A 20344-nucleotide genomic window follows, 5' to 3' on the forward strand; every position below is an offset into this window, starting at 1 on the left:
TTAGATGCTGAAAAAGCATCCAACAAAATTCAACACCCCTTTATGATAAAACTATTGGAGAGATTAGGGATACAAGGGTCATACCTAAATATAATAAAAGCTATATACAGCAAGCTGACAGCTAACATCAAATTAAATGGAGAGAAACTTAAAGCCATCCCACTAAACTCAGGAACACGACAAGGTTGTCCACTCTCGCCATACCTCTTCAATATAGTGCTTGAAGTTCTAGCAATACCAATAAGACAACATAAGGGGATCAAGGGGATTCGAATTGGAAAGGAAGAAGTGAAACTTTCGTTATTTGCAGATGATATGATAGTGTACATAAGCGGCCCCCAAAACTCCACCAAAGAACTTTTACAGCTGATGAACACCTTTAGTAATGTGGCAGGATACAAGATCAATTCCAAAAAATCAGTCGCCCTCTTATACACAAAGGATAAAGAAGCAGAGAGGGAAATCAGAGAAGCTTCACCTTTCACGATAGCCACAAACAGCATAAAATATCTTGGGGTAACTCTAACCAAGGAAGTGAAAGATCTATTTGACAAGAACTTTAAGGCATTGAAGAAAGAAACTGAGGAGTATACCAGAAAATGGAAGGACCTCCCTTGCTCTTGGATTGGGAGGATCAACATAGTAAAAATGGCAGTTCTACCAAAGGCAATTTATAGATTCAATGCAATCCCCATCAAGGTCCCTTCAAAATTCTTCACAGATCTTGAGAGGACAATAATCAACTTTATATGGAAAAACAAAAAACCCAGGATAGCCAAAACAATCCTATACAATAAAGGATCTTCTGGAGGCATTACCATCCCTGACTTCAAACTCTATTACAGAGCTACAGTGATGAAAACAGTGTGGTACTGGCATAAAAACAGAGAAGTCGACCAATGGAATCTTATAGAAGACCCGGATTTTAACCCACAAACCTATGAACACCTCATTTTTGATAAAGGAGCCAAAAGTATACAATGGAAGAAAGAAAGCATCTTCAACAAATGGTGCTGGCACAACTGGATGTCAACCTGTAGAAGAATGAAAATAGACCCATATCTATCACCATGCACAAAACTCAAGTCCAAATGGATTAAAGACCTCAATATCAGTCACAACACATTGAACCTGATAGAAGAGAAAGTGGGAAGTACCTTACAGGAGATGGGCACAGGAGATCGCTTCTTATGTGTAACCCCAACAGCGCAGACATTAAGGGCAACATTGAATAAATGGGACCTACTAAAACTGAGAAGCTTCTGTAAAGCAAAGGATACTGTCACCAAGACAAAAAGGCAACCTACTGACTGGGAGAAGTTCTTCACCAACACCGCAACAGACAAAGGTCTGATCTCCAAAATATATAGAGAAGTCAAGAAACTAGACTTTAAAATGCTAATTAACCAAATTAAAAATGGGACACTGAACTGAACAGAGAGTTCTCAATAGAAGAAGTTCAAATGACCAAAAGACACTTAAGGTCGTGCTCAACCTCCTTAGTGATCAGGGAAATGCAAATCAAAACAACCTGAGATACCATCTTACACCTGTCAGAATGGCTAAAATCAAAAACACCAATGATAGAGGAGTGTAGGGAGGGGGAGAGGTGTGGGAGGAGGGGGAGGGAATTGGGAGGTGGGGAGGAGGTGGAAATTTTTTCAATAAAAAAATAAATAAATGAAAAGAAAACAAGTAGGTAAAATAAGATAAAGCAAAATCAAACAAATTGGAAAATGACAAAACAGCAAATAAGAAAATGAGCCAAAGAAACAGCACAAGAAACACACACACACACACACACATACACACACACACACACACGCACACACACACACACGAACCCCATCAAAACATAAACCTGGAAGCCATACTATATATGCAAAGACCTGTAAGGCAGAGTGGGGGTCGGGGGGAAAATGCTCTACCATTATGAGACAAATAACTTCCTAAAATGCCACTCAGTTTCTTTTGTATTAGAAAAATTATGAGACAAAAAACCTTCAAATATTCTCTGGAGTTCCCTTGGTGGTGACCATCTACTTTTGAGCCTGGGGCCTGTCTTTAGGAGGAGTTAGTTTCCCTAGTAAGTCTAAACTCCTGGTCTTCAATGGTCCTTTGTTCCAGTCTTCCAAACAGCTGTAACTATAATCTATAGCATACTGTATTGTGCTAGTTCTAATGGCTATGCTTCGTTGAGGACAAAGTGGTTGGGAGGATGGGTGCTTATTGCTTGTTTTGACACTTTTCTGGGGGAGAGTCATCCTAGGTAGGGCACCAAAGAGACCCAAGAATCTATTCAACCTGGTATAGTGAACTAGTGAGTTTGTGGACACTACTTACAAGGTGTTGATAAAGATTACTTATGGAAGCATAGATGTCTCAAAGGCTGCTAAACAAAGAAAAACCCTCCCAGCTCTGACAACTCATAAAAACTGTATCCTTGAATCTTACTGAATGACTTATAAAAATCTCAAGTCTCTCTCTCTCTCTGGCACTCCTTCTTGCTTATATTGCACTGTGAATCTTGTAAGTTTCAGGGATTTCCTGAGATTTGTAAGGTATTTAGTTTTTGAACCTTGTAAGTTTTGTTTTCTTCTTCAGTCTTAAGCCTTTCTCTAGACTCTAATGTTTTGATTGGAAGGAAATTGCTCTACAACAGTAGTAGATGCCATAGGAAACATTCTTGCATACTATGATTAGATTATACCGCACTACACCCTCTGTGGCTATAGGGGTCTCAAGACCTTCAGGTCACAGAGTTCAAGTCTTTCAGGTGATTACATATTGGTGAATAACTGGGATTATGATCAGCTACAATAAATTCAGTGGTTAAACTAACTGCTGTGAGGGTTTCTGTAGGTGTTCAGGCAGTGAAGCAAACCCATGAAGGGATGAGAATGAAAACTCTGTTCAAATTGATTTTGTCCACCTGGATCATACTTGGGGAGTCAGATTCCAGTTATATATTATCACCATATTTAAAACACAATAAATTTGGGGAAATATTTAGGCAAAATCATTCCATTCCAGGTACACAATAAAGCTTAAGGTGTGACCACATAGAAACTCCTCTACAAAATATAGGGTGCATTTTATAGTTAAAAGGTCTAGAATCTAGTGTTGTCTCTGACTTGTAGGATAGAGATCATCAAGTCATAAAAAAAGATGTGCCATCTCCCCCGAGGATGGATTTAACTGGGAGCTAAAGACAATGGCTTAGGGAGTGAGAGTCTGGAACATTCTGGAGAATATGGGTGAAGTCTGCCTCTATAGCAGAAGGTCACCAGGTCATTAATAGAATCCACTTCCAGTGTTCTGTGTGGGAATATAGGTATTTTATATCCTCCATTGAGGAGTAGCCCCTGTATATTTGACATTCCTGGTTCCCTTGTGGGCTGTGGTTACAAGGACCTTTGTACCCCCAACAAACTGCTATTGCCAAGCACCAGGTTTGGTTTCCAGCACTCACATGGCGGCTCATAAGTTTCTATAATTCCAGCTCCAAGGGATCTGACTCTTTCTTCTGGACTCTGCATAAGCATATGCATATGATACACATACATGCCTCAACCCAGTCTAGACATCAAATAAGATTTCATGTGGAACCCAACTGACTCCTGGAGAAATCTGTACTGGGAACTGACTAAGCCATGCATCTATAATAATAATCCTCATCCATCTACCCTACACATGGCTAAGTATCACTCTATGCTCTTGTCCCTCCAATGAATCAAGTGAGCAATTATTACTATCTTCACTTTACTGACTAGGGCCTCAAGGTCTTAGATGCTTGTGAGTTGACTGACCACATTGACCATAACAATGGTTCTTGTAACATGAGGGGCTGCTTGTCGCCCCAGCTGCCAGACTAGCTTAGCCCTGAAATAATCACACAGAAACTGTATACATTAAAACACTGCTTGGCCCATTAGCTCAGGCTTATTATTAACTCTTGTAATGTATATTAACCCATTATTCTTGTCTATGTTAGCCACATGGCTCAGTACCTTTTTCAACATGACAGGTTACATCCTGCTTCTTCAGTGTCTGGCTAGGATTGCGGAGAGTTTCCCACTTCACAGAATTCTCCTGTTCTCATTGCCCTGCCTCTACTTTCTCTCTTGTTGTCCCACCTGTACTTCCTGCCTGGATACTGGCCAATCAGTGTTTATTTAAAATATAATTGACAGAATACAAACAATTGTCTCACACTAGGTTCTTGTGGATATTAGCCCTGAATTTTCAACTAGTGTACTCAACTCTTCCAGTGGTCAATGCTCCTTTCCCTCGATATTCAGTTGTCCTAGTTTCCCTAAGAGACAACCTTACATCACAGTCCTACATATGACCCCTTATATTTCCTGCCTGAATCTATCATCTCCCCATCCCATGTAATCTTAAACTCTTTATGATGGTACCACCCAATGCTACCATTTTGAGTACCACTCATCTCATGTCCTTACCTCCTACATCCTAAGTCCTTCTCACTTCTTCATCTCATCTACTGTCCAACAATTCAACTTTGGTATCAGTTTCTTCCCTCACAGGTTTCTCCCTTAGCAGTTGTTATGTTGTCTTGCTAATCCCAAAGATGCAAGAGAAAGATGATCTACCCAAATCATCATGACCAAATTAATCCAAGCAAGCAATTAATTAGAGCAATCTTTTTTTACTCATGCACACAGGCTGCCTCCCCCTAAGTCAGGGCTCAAAAAGTCAGTACTGGACATGAATAAGACAGTGTTTTTATAGCTCAGGGATAGGGGGTTTCCAAATGGGGAATTTGGCAGGTAAATAGACAGAGAGTTACAGTAACATAACTAGTTAGTAATAATGACCCTCTGAAACAAAGACATGACTGCAAGATGATCATAAGATAGTCATAATAACAGGGAGTCATAATAACCTTTTGAAACAAAGCCATGACTGCTATTTCCTGCAGTAGGCAGAACAGGACCACCTGCAGTTAAGGTTACAGATGGCACATAGCCCAATCTTTGAGAAACAGGAATTTAATCATAAACAGAAATGAACCTAGTTTGTCTTTACCATAAGATGAAGGCAGGCTGATTTATTGGTCTTCCGAATGCTCATGTCTTTAATTGAAGAATTTTAGTGTAGGTGTTGCATTTGGGGGAGGTTTGTCCTCTTACTACACTGTCTTTTCATACCACAGATTAATAACCTCACTTCAGTACTGCAGCTCTCCTGAGGTACTTGTTATTGCCTTTCTTTTGATCTTCTTCTGCTCACATTTTCCTTACTACTCACAGCAGCTGGAGAGGACAGAAAGCACAGACATTTCTAAGATATAGACATTTCAGCAGAGGGTATGATATATTTTTTTCCTAGAACACCTTCAATAACTCAAAGGACAGTAGGCAGAGCCTCACTTGGGATCCTCACAGTGGCAATGCCATGTCTGTTTTTGGTATTGATTTCCTTTAATGATTCACTGAGCTTTATTGGGATTGCTTTAGTGAACATGGATATGAATTCATTTATTTATTAGAGCATGGGTAAGTAATCATTGACTACACTATTGGAGAAAACGACCCCCCCCCATTCCTCTCTGTTCTTGCATGCTGTGTACTGCAAAATTTAGTATAGGGATCACAGTTGTTCTTGATCCCTAATCTGATTATTGTAGTAATGCCTGTGAGCCCATTTCCACCTTGTCCGATGGTCAGAGAGGTGGAGGTTGCTCTAAGTGGTTGACAAGTGTAGTCGCACACGCCAACTCAGGATGTAATTACTTGATTCCTTTGACATTAAGATAGCTCTTCCAGGTAGTCCATGCCATCTTGACAGGTGGTCAGGATATGAGAGTACACTTCTGCTCCTTCTTTTGTAATGATGAGGTCACCTGGGGAGTGGTTGCCTTCAGGATACATTGTCTAAAGCAGCTTCAATGCCTAAACAATAGAATGGTAATGATTTGATGTCTCAAAGTGTTAAAGCGATTGACTGTTTGAGTTGTCCTTTGTATCATGTTAATAAAGTTTTTTGTTACATCCTTCCCACTCCCTGTTTATATTGGGTATAAAAGCTATGAAAAAATAAATGCAGATGATTTCAGGATTCACTGGAATGCCCTCCCAGTACTTTCTATGTTTCTATAAGTTTCTGTCTTATTATTTTCACAGGTATATATTCATATTCTTTACTAATATTCCTAAAACCTAAAACCCTTACCCTGGCAAGAGATATGTTTATCGAAGCCAGTACATGACAATTGATCCATGTTTAAGTAGCTAAATATAACTCAGGGTGTGTCTCGATACTAAAGTATTTGCAAAAATGCTGTGTCCCAAGTTCCACCCCTAACACCACACAATGAAAGAAAAGCATGAACAGAAATACTTCTCAGTGGGTCACAGTTTAAACACAAAAGCCCCAGGAGACTCCAGCTGCGGTGATGCCCTGGTATCCACGTGCCAGCGGTTACAGTGCTCTGTAAGAACCTGCCACCTCTAACCTTGCTTAGAAACTTTCCGTGCCCATCAGGCAAAGCCCCTGGGCTTCTGCCCTGGAGGACACATTAGAACAAAGTTCAATTGTTTTCACTGGCTTTAAATAGTCAGATGGGGCATCTTCTTACAGACTACCAAACTTCCTTACAATAACAGTCCCCAGGAAACCAATTCCTTCCAAGTTTTTCTAGAGCTCACAGAAGGGGGATTTTTAGTGGCCCTTCGGGACTCATTAAAAGTTGACAGACAATTACAGTCTCCACTTTATTTGCACAAATTACAGAGCCTCTGAGGACCAGCCACAGAGATGCAGGCAACTGAGGCTGATGCATACACAGGCTAAGATGGAGAAACCATGCTACCCACACCAGAGCAATGATGGTTACCCAGGTGGTTTTTCTGCTTAGTTTCCAGCCTAAACTTGAGAGTCTATTTAGCAAGCAAGACCTACAGTTAAGTACTGGAGGTGGCCCTCTGTTTCCCCAGGACACAAAAGTCCCAGAGTCAACTGCTACAGTACTGTTACACTCTGCCTTGCAGAGTATGACCTCATGAGCAACCCTTGCTCCTGGCACTCAGGAATGTCCTGTGGGGCTCTGACACCTCTTCTTCCACTGTAGTGTTCAACACATTGTCATGGGAATAACTCATCCAGCAATGTCCCCTATCCCACTAAACTCACAACCCCAAAAGGACAGGGACATAGTGAGCTCCTTCAAAGGTGTGTGATGTGGGATTCCCCATTTTATGCTGTGAATATGTTTTATTACCATTGGTTAATAATGAAGTTGTTTTGACCTATTGCAGGTTAGAATATAGCTAGGCAGGAAAATTAAACTGAATGCAGGCAGAGTCAGGCAGATGCCATGTAGCTACCCAAGAAACAAACCCATAATAGAATGGGTTAACTTAAGATGTAGTAGCTAGCTAGGAATATGCCTGAGCTGTTAGTCAAACTGTGTTATAATTAATATATTTTTTGTGATTATTTTGGGTCTAGGTGGCCAGGAAACAAAAGCAGTCTCCTTTTACATAACCGAACCCAATGTTCGGCAACATACATTCTCTTAAATCCTAAGAAAGCGTAGAAAAGGATTCTAGACCCACAAAAATGGGAATCAGTTTGAGCTTTTTGGTAGCCACATATTTTCAGATAGGCTCTGTTTGCTGACGGCGAGCAGAGGAATGATTCTTAAGAGAAGGCTTCCTGACTCAGCATTGGCAGCAAAAACTTCACAGTTCATGCTGGCAGCTCTGGATCTTTTGAGAGTTCTTGCTACAGAGCACTTAAATGGGGTATGTGAATAGAGTGGTTTGTTGTTGTCTAGTTTCTTGAGCTTTTAAATGTATTTTGGATGTTAACCCTCCATCAAATGTGGTGTTAAGGAAAATATTTTTTGCATTTTTAAGCTTTCATTTTGTCCTATTGACAGTGTCCTTTGCCTGGTTTTATGTCAAGGTGATAAATATGGATCTATTTTCATTCTTCTACATACAGACAGCCCTTATTTCAAGATGTACTACAGGGCTATAGTAATAAAAGAACTGCATGATGTTGGCATAAAAAGAGATGTGTCGATCAATGGAATCAAATCAAAGACCCAGACAAAAATTCACACATCTATGGACACCTGATTTTTGATAAAGAAGTCAGAAATACACAAGGGGAAAAAAGGAGCATTTTCAATTAATGGCACAGATCTAACTGGGTATCTATGTGTAGAAGGATGAAAACAGATTCATATTTATCACCCTGCACAAAACTCAAGTTCAAGTGGTTCAAAGACCTCAACATATAAACCAGTTACACTCAACCCGATGGAAGAGAAAGTGGGGAATAACTTTGGACGTATTGCCACAGGAGACGACTTCCTGGACAGAAAGAACACTAATAGTATAGGCACTAAAATCAACAATTAATAAAGGATACCTGATAAGATTGAAAAGCTTTTATAAGACAAAGGACACTGTTAATAGTACAAACTGGAAGCTTACAGAATAGATGTGATCGTTGCCTGGATATTTTCCCAAATGCTATTGTGTTTAAATACACTGGCAATAAACTGCCAGGCGTCAGACTTTCTAGGAGTTTAATCCAGCCTGACAGAGTATGCTCGGCTGAACTGAGTCTTCATTCTCCCCTCATCTTGGATCATTTTACCTGCCTACCATGACACCTGTGGGGACCCCCTCACATCTTTAATTTTTAAGCATTCATTTAATTAATTTTTGTGTTCAATCATGTCCCTATTAGCACACCACCATATGTATATGAATGAAAGTTGGAGTACAAGTTGTGAGAGTCTGTTTTCTCCTCCCACCTGTGGACTCCAAGGAGCATATGCAGGTCATAAATCTTGGCAGGTTCCTTTTTCTGCCAAACATTCTTGCCAGTCTCTGCCACCTTTTATTTTGAAGCAGGGTCTCTCACTCTTGAGCTCATCAATTCAGTGAGACTGGCTGCCAGCAAGTTCCAGAGAGCCACCTTTCTCTGCCTACCCACAGCACTGGTGTTACAAAAGCAGCACCATTACACTGGTTTTATTTTGGATTTTGTTTGTTTGTTTTTAACATGGGCACTCAGTATGAAACTTAGATCTGCACACTTGCATAATAAGCACTTTACTAAGAGATCCATCACCCATGACTCCCCTTTTTTGGTTCTCTATTTTTCCTAACTCCCTTACCTGTCAATTGTGTATATTAAGAACCCAACTTCTCTTTCTATAACTTTGTTTGTCCTTGACATTTCACAAATGTGGGGCCATAAGAGAATTTAGGGTTTCCCCATTCTGCTTATTTCCTGAACATAGTATCATCAAGGCTCTCCTGTGCTGTACTTTGTTCCCTTTAATTGCTAAGTCATGTTCTATTGTGTTGCATCTTGTTTATTTTATTTATTTATTATTGAATAGTTTAGAATTTGTAATTTTTTACTCTTTTGGATTGATGCTGCTATTAATGATCATGCACACATCTCTTCCTTCTTATTCAGATATATATCTTGAAGTGGAATTATTGTATCAATGGAAACTCTAGCTTTTTAGGAGTGATCAGACTGTTTCCTACAGTGTTTCCACTACTTTCTATTCCTTCTAGCAGGACTTTAATTTTTTCCATAACTTTTCCAAGTCTTGTTATTGCTTTTTTTTTATGAGACAGGGTCTTGTTATGTAGTCCAGGCTGTTTTCCAAGTCAAGATATTCTTCTTGACACAGGCTCCTGAGTGTTGTGATTACAGGCATGACTCATGGTGGCCAGACCTTTGTTTTTGATTATAGCCATATCTTGTGGCTATGTAACAGTACCATCTTGTAGTTTTGATTTGCATTTCCCTAATGAATTTATCATGTGCCTATGGGTCATTTTTGTATCTTCTTAGAGAAATATCCATTGAGATGCTTTATCCATTTTAATTGGCTTGTATTTTTGTTCTTGAGATACAAGAATACTTCTACTTCTGACTTTCAAGTCTGTTATCAGATATGTAATATTCAAATGTTGCTTTACATTCTATGTGTTGTCTTTTTATATTTTGGAAGTGCCTTATTGCCAATTTTTGGTTTTGTTTGGGGATATATTTCAATTGGTAAGGTGATCATGATGGTCTAACATGAACAAAGCCCTGGGTTCAATTCCCAATACCACATAAACTGGGTGTGTCTGTGCACACCAGTAATTCCTGCACTTGGTAGGTAGAGGTAGGGGATTAAAAGTTCAAGTTGATGCTAAGGTTTTTGGATACAGGGTGAGTTTGAGGTCAGCCTGGGATATATGTCTCAGAAAAGGGGGAGGGGACTGGAGAGTCAGAAGGATCCTTTGTTAAAGGTGGTTGCCGCACAGACATAATGACCTGAGTTGGATGTCCGGAACCCTTGTAAAGGAGCAGGATAGATCCAACTCCACAAAGCTGTCCTCTGAACTCCACATGTGCACCATGACATGTATTTCACAGACTCCTCATTACATACACACACAGGCACATGTACATGCACACGCACATAAGTAAAACCAAAATAAATCAGGGATGGATAGATGCCTCAGTGGTTAAGAGCACTGGATCTAGGTTCAATTCCCACATGGCAGCTCACAAGTGCCTCTAACTCCTGTTCCAGAGCACTTGACACCCTTATACATACTTACATGCAGACAAAATGTCAATGCACATAAAAATAAATAAATTATAAAAACAGATAAATTAATATGTAAAATAAATCTTTAAAAACTAAAACTAATTCAATTTTCAGATGTGTGAAAGAATTGACAGTTCTCAAAAAAAGACATACTAATAGACAGCAGGCACATGAGAAAATGGTCAACAATACTAATATTCAGAGATTTATTTATTATCCTGACTTGATTATATACAAAGTATATACATACTAAAAAAAATCACACAGCCCCTGAGAAATTTGTGCAGCTATTTGTTGATTAAAATGCACAATAAAATTACAAAACAGAGAAATCTTAAACTTCAAATAATAATCAAAATGTGTACAGGCTAGAAGTGTCACTTAGGCACAGGACACTTTCCTAATATGTGGACTCTGATTGCCAGTACTGCAAGAAAAATGTGTACTTTACAGTAAAAAAATATTTAATAGCATACTTGATGGAAAGAATTGTGGAGGCCCCAAAATATGAATCTATTTCTATGTTGACCAAAGATCAGAGAGTTGGAACTTACCTCTAGTTCCTTCAAGGTTCCTGTGCTTCTACCTCAAACAAAGATCCCACCTAGCTGCAGACCAGAGTTCTGCTCTCTCAAGGTTATGGTCAACAGGTGTAGCTAATAGCCAGACCTTGTATTCCAGGAATAGAGAAGTAGATCTGTTCCTACCTCAAATAAAAGTCTAAGGATCCAACTAAGGGTCCAGTTCCTTTTTGGAGATAACTTTGAATTCCACCAAAGGAGTGGTTTGCCTACAGAATGTTTTTTGGCTAGGATGTGTGTGTGTGTGTGTGTGTGTGTGTGTGTGTGACTTGTTTTGTTCTAGAAACAGAATGTTTAATTATGGTTGTAGCCCACGACCTTCAACTGGTCTGTTCATTTCCTTGCAGTTTTTTGTCTTACCCCTACCTTTTGGGGTGAGGGGTATTTTAAGCAATTGGAAATTAAATGTGGGTGAATTTCAGTACTCACTGTAATTCCTTCCCAATACTATCCTATATATTTCTACATTTACTATTTTCATTCATGTCTTCATGTTCTTTACTATATTTCTAAATCCCCAAGACTCTACCCTGGCAAGAGGTATTTTTGTCGAGGCTGGTACCTGATGAAGAATATATTCAGAAATAAATGACTAACATAATGCAGTGAGGGAGGATGATCAAGAATCAGCATAAGAATTGGGGATGTATCTCAAATAGAGATGGCTTTCCTAGTATGGACAAGACCCAGTTCTTCCAAAAATGAGAGTGAGGGAGAGAGACAGACAGAGGGAAGGGAGAAAAATGGGAGAGGGATTGAGTGAGAGACAGATAGACATACAGAGAGAAAACTAAAAAGATTCAGGCAGCAAAACAGACTTCCAAGCATTTAGTTTCATAAGATTAATTCTTTCATTTGAAAAAATAACATAATGATTGACCAGGAAATCTGAACTCTCCTAAGACTTTACAAAGATTGAATGTCACTTTGAAGACAATCTTAGTACTTCTGATCTCCTGGAGTATTCCTTTACACTGTGTGAATGTCACTGTGATTGGTTTAATAAAGAAGCTGATGGGCAAATTCCTGGACAGGATAAGGTTGAGGAAGAACCAGAGAATGGTGGGAAGAAGGGTGGAGTCAGAGGAGTATTGAGGGGACACAGACAGAAGCAGGATGAGTGTGCTGTTCTGAAAAAAGGTACCCAGACATGTAGAAATATGGGTTAATTTAAAATGTAAGAGTTAGCTAGTAATAAGTCTGAGCTCTTGGCTGAACATTTGTAATTAATTAAGTCTCCCTGTCAGTTATTTGGGAACTGGTGGACAGGAAAGAAACATCCATGTACAACAGGAGAAATTTCTGGGATAAATAAACAAAGTGTTCTAACTATGAGTCCCCATGGTCCTTATGAGTCAAGACTGACCTGAGGTGAAGGTTCATTAAGATGTATTCCCAGGAAACAAACTTGGTAGTGAAGTGATGGAGAACAATAAATAAAGGAGACAATTTGATGGTATATTCCTATAATCCTGGAACTTTGGTGGCTAAAATGGGCAGCAATGAAAGTTTGATATCTGTCTCAAATAATGAGACCCAATCTCAGCAGAAAAATCAGAGATGGGAGAGGAGAAAAGAATAAAGGAGAGGTGAAAACAAAAGTAAAGGGAAGAGAAGAAGAGAAAAGCAATGAGGAGAGAATAAGAGAGAAGGTGGTACTAGGAGACCTTGCCCTGTGGTTGCAAGAATAATGTAAGGAGGGAATGGCAGACCAGCTTAGTTCGTGATGGAAGGAGTGTGTGGAAGAGGCTGGCCATGTCATGTATGCACTGGGAAGTAGAAAACAGCATAGGTAGCATAGAAAGAAGGTAGAGATAGCATACCCTCAGTGACCTACTTCTTTCAGCTAGGTCCTGCCTCTCAACGTTTCTGGAACCTTCTAAAATAAAACCACTAGCAGGGGGTCAACCATTCAAAGCATGGAAGGGCCTATAGGAAATGGTTCAGATTCAAACTGTAGCAGAGGAAAAACAAAGGGTCATATTAGGCAAGATCCTTGACACCTCAGGTGGACTGAGAAATTCAGAACAGGAAACTTGGCTTCTAATAGAACAGCTTCTGGTAAGGTGATCAACTAATGACCCCCTGCTGATATCACCACTTTGAGACAGCAGGGGAGCTGATCTGCAGGTGAAATCTTCCATCCCATTCTATAAAACTTCAAAGTGCCCACTTCTTGGGCACAGTCCCTACTCTGGCAGAAATACTGATTTCCTTTGGTTGTTCTGATTAAAGAAACAATTGTGCTTCTGCAGATGCTGTCTTCCCTGAGATTCTATCAGTCCCCATCTAACAATATTTAGACAAGAACTTTGGCCTGGGCGGTCCAGGACTCCTTAAACCCTGAAGGTCATACCTCACAGTTGTTTCAACTAGAGGCAAGAAAGAAAGATGGGATACAGGTCCTCCCCAGCTTTGGTTAATGACTTTTTTCCATTAGTTATTGGTTAATGACTTTTCCCAAGAAAAATGTGAGGATCCAGGCACCGTGACCTTATAGATCAAGCCATGTGGATTCCAGTAGACCAGAGAGACCTTGGTAGTTGATGGAGGCTGTAACCACTTAACCAGTGTCTCAGACACAATGCAAAGTTGCCAAAAAATACTCAATGAAGTATGTCTCCTTCCATTTTTCTTTCTAAAGAAAGATGTGGATATAAAGTATCCTTCCTAGAAAAGCTCATGAAATGAAGCCTGATGTTCAGGGAGGTTCTGGAAACCTTAAGAGGTGGGGATGGCTGAAGGAAGTAGGTTATGTCACAGTTGGGAGAAGGGGTTGGGGAGTTAGAGGTAGGACATGCCTATTTATCTTGTTCCAGGCCTCTTTCCTTGCTTTTCCATCTCTAAAAGATAGATAGATAGATAGATGATAGATAATACATAAGTAGATGATAGATACATAAATAAGTAGATGATAGATACATACATAGATGACATATTGATAAATAGATACATAGATAGATAATAGATAGTAGATACATAAATGATAGATAGTTATCCTTGGGCTATATTAAGGTTGATGACAGGCACAGCAAGCTTTCAAAGAGACTTCAGTCCCACCAGACAAAGGAAGGCATCTCTTCTCTAAGGTTTCTGTGGGAAAGGACAAACACAACAGTGTGAGGCAGCAAACTTAATAAGTTAATAAATAGTCTATATGAAATGCCTGTTGTCAACCTGCTTGTGCCTATTGCATGGCACCAAGAAGGGGAGAAAGATCGCACATGTGTGTGCCTGTGCGTGTGTGTGTGTGTGTTTGTATGTGTGTCTTAATGTGTAGTTCTAACTGGCCTGGAATTCCATATGTATACCAGGCCTTAAACTCACAGATATTCCTCTGCCTCTGCCTGCTGGAATTAAAGGCATGTTCCCAAAAGGAAATAAAAAGAAGTAGAAGTGGTCTGTTGATACTATTCAGTTAATGGACTGCTTTGTTCTCAGCCAACTGAAAGAGTGTTGAGTTTGCATCTTGTTATCTGGGTACCCCACAGGGTTACAAAGGCCTGTTAAGATTTAAGGGAAATTCTGCTTTGTCCACAAAGGGCAGGGTGCTAACTGTGACAAAATTCCCAGCAGAACAAATTAAAAGGAGGAGACATTAATTATTGATTGGTTCCAAAGGTTTCAATTCATAGTCTTTGGTTTTTGGATTCTGAGCCCACAGTGGAGGAAAAAAAAATCATTGTGACAGACTCTTACCTCACATTAGGTGGGGAGATAGGAGGGGAGGGAGAGTGAGGAAAAGAGGAGGGAGGGGGAGAGAGATTGACTGCTGTTTGGTAGATCAGGCTACACACATCCTCCAAGTTCTCAACCTCCTCTTGCAGCCACAGTTACAAAAACTGACAGGCTACCTGCCCTGCCCGTGTACCTACCCCCACCAGCAACCTGGAGCAACCAAAGCCCCTGCCTTTGCTGGTATAAATGTAGAGTGGTGCAGACACTGGAAATAATCTGGGAGTTCCTAAACCATTAGACATAGAGTTTGACACAATCCAACTTCAAGAAAAAGAAAAGCATTCTGAAAAAACAAAAACAACAAAAAAACCAAACTTGCATATGGCCACATACAGCAACATTAACCAAATCAGCAACAATTAGAAATGCTGAAATGCTCATCAATCGTTAATGGACGATTAAAATATACTATAGCAATGCAACACGGAAAAAGAACTGACCAAGGAGAACCTTGAAATAGTATTATGGGGAATAAGTAGGTGGGAAAGACTGATTCCTCTTATGGCCTCTCATGTGTGAAGAAATACCTAAGAAATTTGTATAGAGAGTGGGTTGTTGGTATGCACAACTGGAAGATGAGGGAGTTTCAAGAAACAGAAAATGGAGGGAAAAAAATGGGGATCTTGAGAAATGAACCAGCCAGTAAAGTCCTTATTGTACAAGCACTTATGTAAAAAAAATAAATAAATAAAAAATAAAAAAACTGGGTGCATTGATACTCTGTTGTTACCCTAGAGCTGTGGGTGGGCAGAGAACTGGGTGCATTGATATTCTGTTGTTACCCTAGTGCTGTGGATGGGTAGAGAACTGGGTGCATTGATACTCTGTTGTTACCCTAGTGCTGTGGGTGGGCAGAGAACTGGGTGCATTGATATTCTGTTGTTACCCTAGAGCTGTGGATGGGTAGAGAACTGGGTGCATTGATACTCTGTTGTTACCCTAGTGCTGTGGATGGGCAGAGGCCTACAGACCTCAGGAGACCAACAGAGAGCCTAGTTCATTAGATAATCTCTACACTCCACAAAAGAGCCATTCCCATCTCTAAAAATAAAATGAAAGTGGCAAAAAAAAAGTCTGAGCAAGTAATAGAAAGGTCTTCTAAGCCTAATGACCTAATGACCTTACTTTTTGGGATCCCTAGAACCCAAAAAGTAAGAGGAGAGAGTAGTTTCGCATAACTTGTCCCACGGTTTATAGATGGGCACACACACAAAAATTTAAATTAAAATTTTGGTTTAAGCTAGGCATGGTGGCGCACGTTTTTAATCACAGCACTTGGGATGCAGAGGCAGATGGATCTCTATGAATTTGAGACCAGCCTGGTCTACAGAGTGGGTTCCAGGACAACAAGGAACATAACAGAAAGATTCTGTCTCAAAAACAATAACAATTTTTTTTTGTTGCTGTTGTTGTTTAAGGTGAAGTCAGATTGAGATAGAGATCCAGTTTTTTTTGTTTTGTTTTGTTTTGGGTTTGGGTTTGGGCTCTTTGGTGGGGAGGGGCTTCAAGACAGGGTTTCTCTGTGTAACCGCTCTGGCTGTCATGGAACTCGCTTTGTAGACCAGGTTGGCCTTGAACTCACAGAGTTCATCTGCCTCTGCCTCCCCAGTGCTGGGATTAAAGGTGTGCACTACCATGCTGGGTTAGATACCATTTTACCCATGTCTCTCACAGGCACTCGTGAATGTGTGTGTACATCCACACACAAATATGTGCACAACAAAACAAATAAACATACACATAGAAAAAGAACTGAGGAACAACTGTTAACAGTATAATTGTCTTTCTTTTAAAATATTTATTTTATTTTTATTTATATTTCTATATATGCATGTGTGTCTATATGAATATATGCCAGTGCCTAGGGAGGCCACAAGAATCTGGAGTACCAGGCAGCTGTGGGTCATTTGACAGTGGGAACTCAACTTTGTTACCACTGGGCCATCTCTCCATCCTGGTTTTCTTTTTAAGTAATGAACATCTTCCTCAAACTAATTGTGTTGATGGTTGCCTAGTTCCAAACATACTAAAACAGGTGAAATGTGCACTCTGATGAGTAAACTACATAGTATATGAACTATATCCCAACAGACATTTTACATCCCAGTAAACACTTAATGAGAACTCATAAACCAAAGAGAAGCTCTATACTTTTACTGGGCATGGGTAAAGTGATGATCCACACCTACCAATTATTCCGTACAGACCACTCTTTTGAGGAACATAATTTCCTGAGGAAGGTCTTCTTCATGGCATTCTTTAGCTCCTTGTTCCTGAGACTGAAGATGATGGGGCTGAGGAAAGGGGTGAGGACCGTGTAGGTGGTGGCCATGAGAGTATCACCTTCCTCAGAGTGGGGGCCTTTGGGCTTGAGGTAGATGACAGAGGCAAAGCCATAGTGCACAATCACCACCGTGAGGTGGGATGCACAGGTGGAGAAGGCTTTGTGCCGACCCTCTGCTGATGCTATCTTCAGGATGGCTGCCACAATGAAGCCATAGGAGAGGAGGATGAGAAGAAAGCATCCCAGGAGGTATGTGATGCATACCACACCTACACCCAGAGCTACAACTGGCACATTACTTCCACAGGCCAGCTTTAACATAGGGGGCACATGACATAAGAAATGTTGAATCTGATTGGGTCCACAGAAGGGGAGGTGGAAAACGGAGGTTGTCACTATCAGCCCAATAGCTGAGCCTCCAGCCCAGGACCCAGCCACCAAGCAGGCACAGCCCCGGGGGCTCATGAGCACATTGTAGCGCAGTGGGTGACAGATTGCCACATAGCGGTCATAGCCCATGATTGTGAGCAGCAAAGAGTGGGTGAAGCCAAACATAAAGGCGAAGAACATCTGGTTGGCACAGGCCAGGAAGGTGATGGAATTATGGGTGGAAAGCAAGTCAACCAGCATGCGTGGGATGAAGGACAAGGTATAGAGGATCTCAGAGATGGAGAGAATACACAAAAAGAGGTACATGGGCGTGTGGAGACTCCGTTCACTCCAGATGGTGGCCATGATGAGCAGATTGCCCAGCAGTGTGAACAGGTACATTAGTAGGATCACCACAAAGAAGACAGGCATGAGCTGCTGTGGGAAGTTGGAGAAGCCAATGAAGATGAATTCAGACACTGTGGTGTAGTTTGATCCTAGCATCTTGGTTGCACCTGATAGAGCAGGAATTAAAACACATGTTTAGAAGCATGTTATCCCCGAGCGCTGTCAGGACAGGTTTCCTGGAGAAAGTAGTATACCCATTCAAGTGATCAGTTAAGAGGATATGTTACTCATTGTACGTGACTATACTTTCAGAACTTGGAAAGTAGAGGCAGTAAACTCATTAAGTTCAAGGGTAACCTGGGCTACATAACAAGACCTTGTAAAACAAAATAAATAATGTGTTGAGGTTTAAATAACATCTTAAGTGATCAGTGTAGATCCTGGCACACTGGGAATTTAATAAACTGTATGAATGATTATTATTTTACATGACTGCTGGTGTTGCTGTTAGCAGCCCCACACTCGCTATCCCCTCAACGCTTTTCTGCTTTCACTCATATCAAGCTCTCCACTCTTCTCCCTATTCCACACATCCAAATCCTGCAAGGACGAAGGAGCACATCTGTCTGACTGGCAGCTTTGCTGGGAAGTCGCCCTTTCACTGAGAGTGGAAGAGGAGTGCAGGTTATGCTTAGTCACAGCACAGGACTGACTGCTCCCATCTCTCAGACATGGAGCAATGAGCAATAATCTGTGAGAATGATGTTATGGGTTGTGTAACTGAGTTGATGAGCTCTAAGTACTGAGCTGTGGTGTGGCGTGACAGCAGCTCCATGGAGCTGCATCCTCTGACACTAGCTGAGCCTTCTGCCTCTGGCTTTTTGCCAGTGCTCTTTCCTCTTTGTCCGTGACTTCTGTTACATTATGTTTTGGGGGACTGATTCTCACCGTATAGATCTGGAATTTGGCATCTAGTCCATGCAGACCTGGAACTCCTGATCGTTCTCACAGATGCCCATTGCACACTGACAGCCAAGCTAGTCTTTGCCTCTCCTCTCTCTCTTGATCCCTACCAGGATCTTCCCATCACCAACCTGCTTGATGCAGAACAGTGATTCTTTCTTCTCTGTCCCCAGTGGCATCTGTCACATCTGCCCCAGTTTTCAGGGGATGGGGTGCAGCTCTCCTCCTCTGTGTCCTAACAGGATCCTTATTCTCTGCTTCCACTGCTGGTTCTTTGTCTTGATGCAAAGCACAGTTACTTTAAATTGCAAGTTGAAGCAAAAGGTGAATGGTTTTAAAAAGGGGGACCATCTGAACAATGTCATTCAGTGAGGGAATACAGTACAGATCCTGCAGCAGTGTGAGGACCCTAGAAAATGGGGTACTGTGTGAAAGAACCAGGCAGGGAGGAGCACATAGTGTGTGCTTTTTTTTGTTTGTTTGTTTTGAATGATCTTACTAGGTAAGTCCACAGGGAGAGAAGGCAGATTAGTGCCAGGAAATGGGGATAAAGTAGAATGGGCAGTACTTGCTAATGGGTTTTAGTCTGTCAGAATTTAATTTTTAGAATTTCTGTTGTTTTATGGCTTTCTTTGTCTTGAATATGACATTTTCTTTCGTATTAGTAAAATAAAGTCTTGGAAATAATAAATGCCATAGTTACATATCATTGTGAATGCTAATTAAAATGTTTAATTATTTTATTAATATTAAATGTTTCATTCTATACTAAATGAATGACTCAAAAGAATAGAATACATGGCACAACATGACCAAGGTGGAAAGTCTGATGTTAAGTAAAAGAACACAGAAAAGAGGCCATGTGAGTTCTGACTCTGTCCCTAGGAAATGTCCTTCATAGGTAGTGCACAGAGGTGGAAAGCAGACCCCAGGGCTTCAGGGACAGAGGGACAGAAAGGGGGAGTGACTGCTACTGGTACCTCAGAGGTGATGCAAAGGTTTTAAAATCGGATGGAGATAATGGTTGCCTAACACCGTGAGTGCGGTATATACCTCAGTGCTGATGCATTCAGACAGGTGAACTGTACATTGTGGCTTTTACCTCACTTTTAAAAAAAAGCAAAGTGGGAATCTGAAGGTAGTGACATATACCTGAAATCTCAGCACTGGGCATGGGAGGGTGAAGGCAGGAGGATAGGAAATTCCAGTCCTTCCTGGACTACATAGTGAGAGTCTGGAGAGTTGGGGACATGAGAGGGCTTCTGAAGAGAGGAATGGGAGAGAACCAGAGAGCTAGAGAGGACAAGAGAACTAGAGAGAGAAAAAAAGTGAACAAGAGAATAGAGAAGTGGAGAGTGAAAGACATGGAGGCAAAAATAGGAGAGAGAACAAAAGAGAGAGGAGGAATTAGACAGAAAAAGAGCTCAGCCCCAGGACACAGCCTCGGAAGGT

The 20344-nt window shown here is 40.8% G+C and overlaps 1 protein-coding gene across 1 annotated transcript; it reads right to left on the reverse strand.

Moving 5' to 3' along the window:
• Window positions 1–17113: 17113 nt before the first annotated feature.
• Window positions 17114–18085, reverse strand: LOC121432330 (olfactory receptor 10H2-like). Its single transcript, XM_041630180.1, has one exon. It carries the CDS (start codon window positions 18083–18085, stop codon window positions 17114–17116), a length of 972 nt encoding a protein of 323 aa, XP_041486114.1.
• Between the last annotated feature and the right edge of the window lie 2259 nt (window positions 18086–20344).

The sequence above is a fragment of the Microtus oregoni genome, unplaced genomic scaffold (genome assembly GCF_018167655.1).
Source record: "Microtus oregoni isolate MIOR12 unplaced genomic scaffold, Mior012 000034F_ref0000314, whole genome shotgun sequence".
Lineage (NCBI taxonomy): Eukaryota > Metazoa > Chordata > Mammalia > Rodentia > Cricetidae > Microtus > Microtus oregoni.

Excerpts from the sequence above, each read along its gene's own strand:
- LOC121432330 (XM_041630180.1), bottom strand. The coding sequence starts at position 18,085 with ATGCTAGGATCAAACTACACCACAGTGTCTGAATTCATCTTCATTGGC.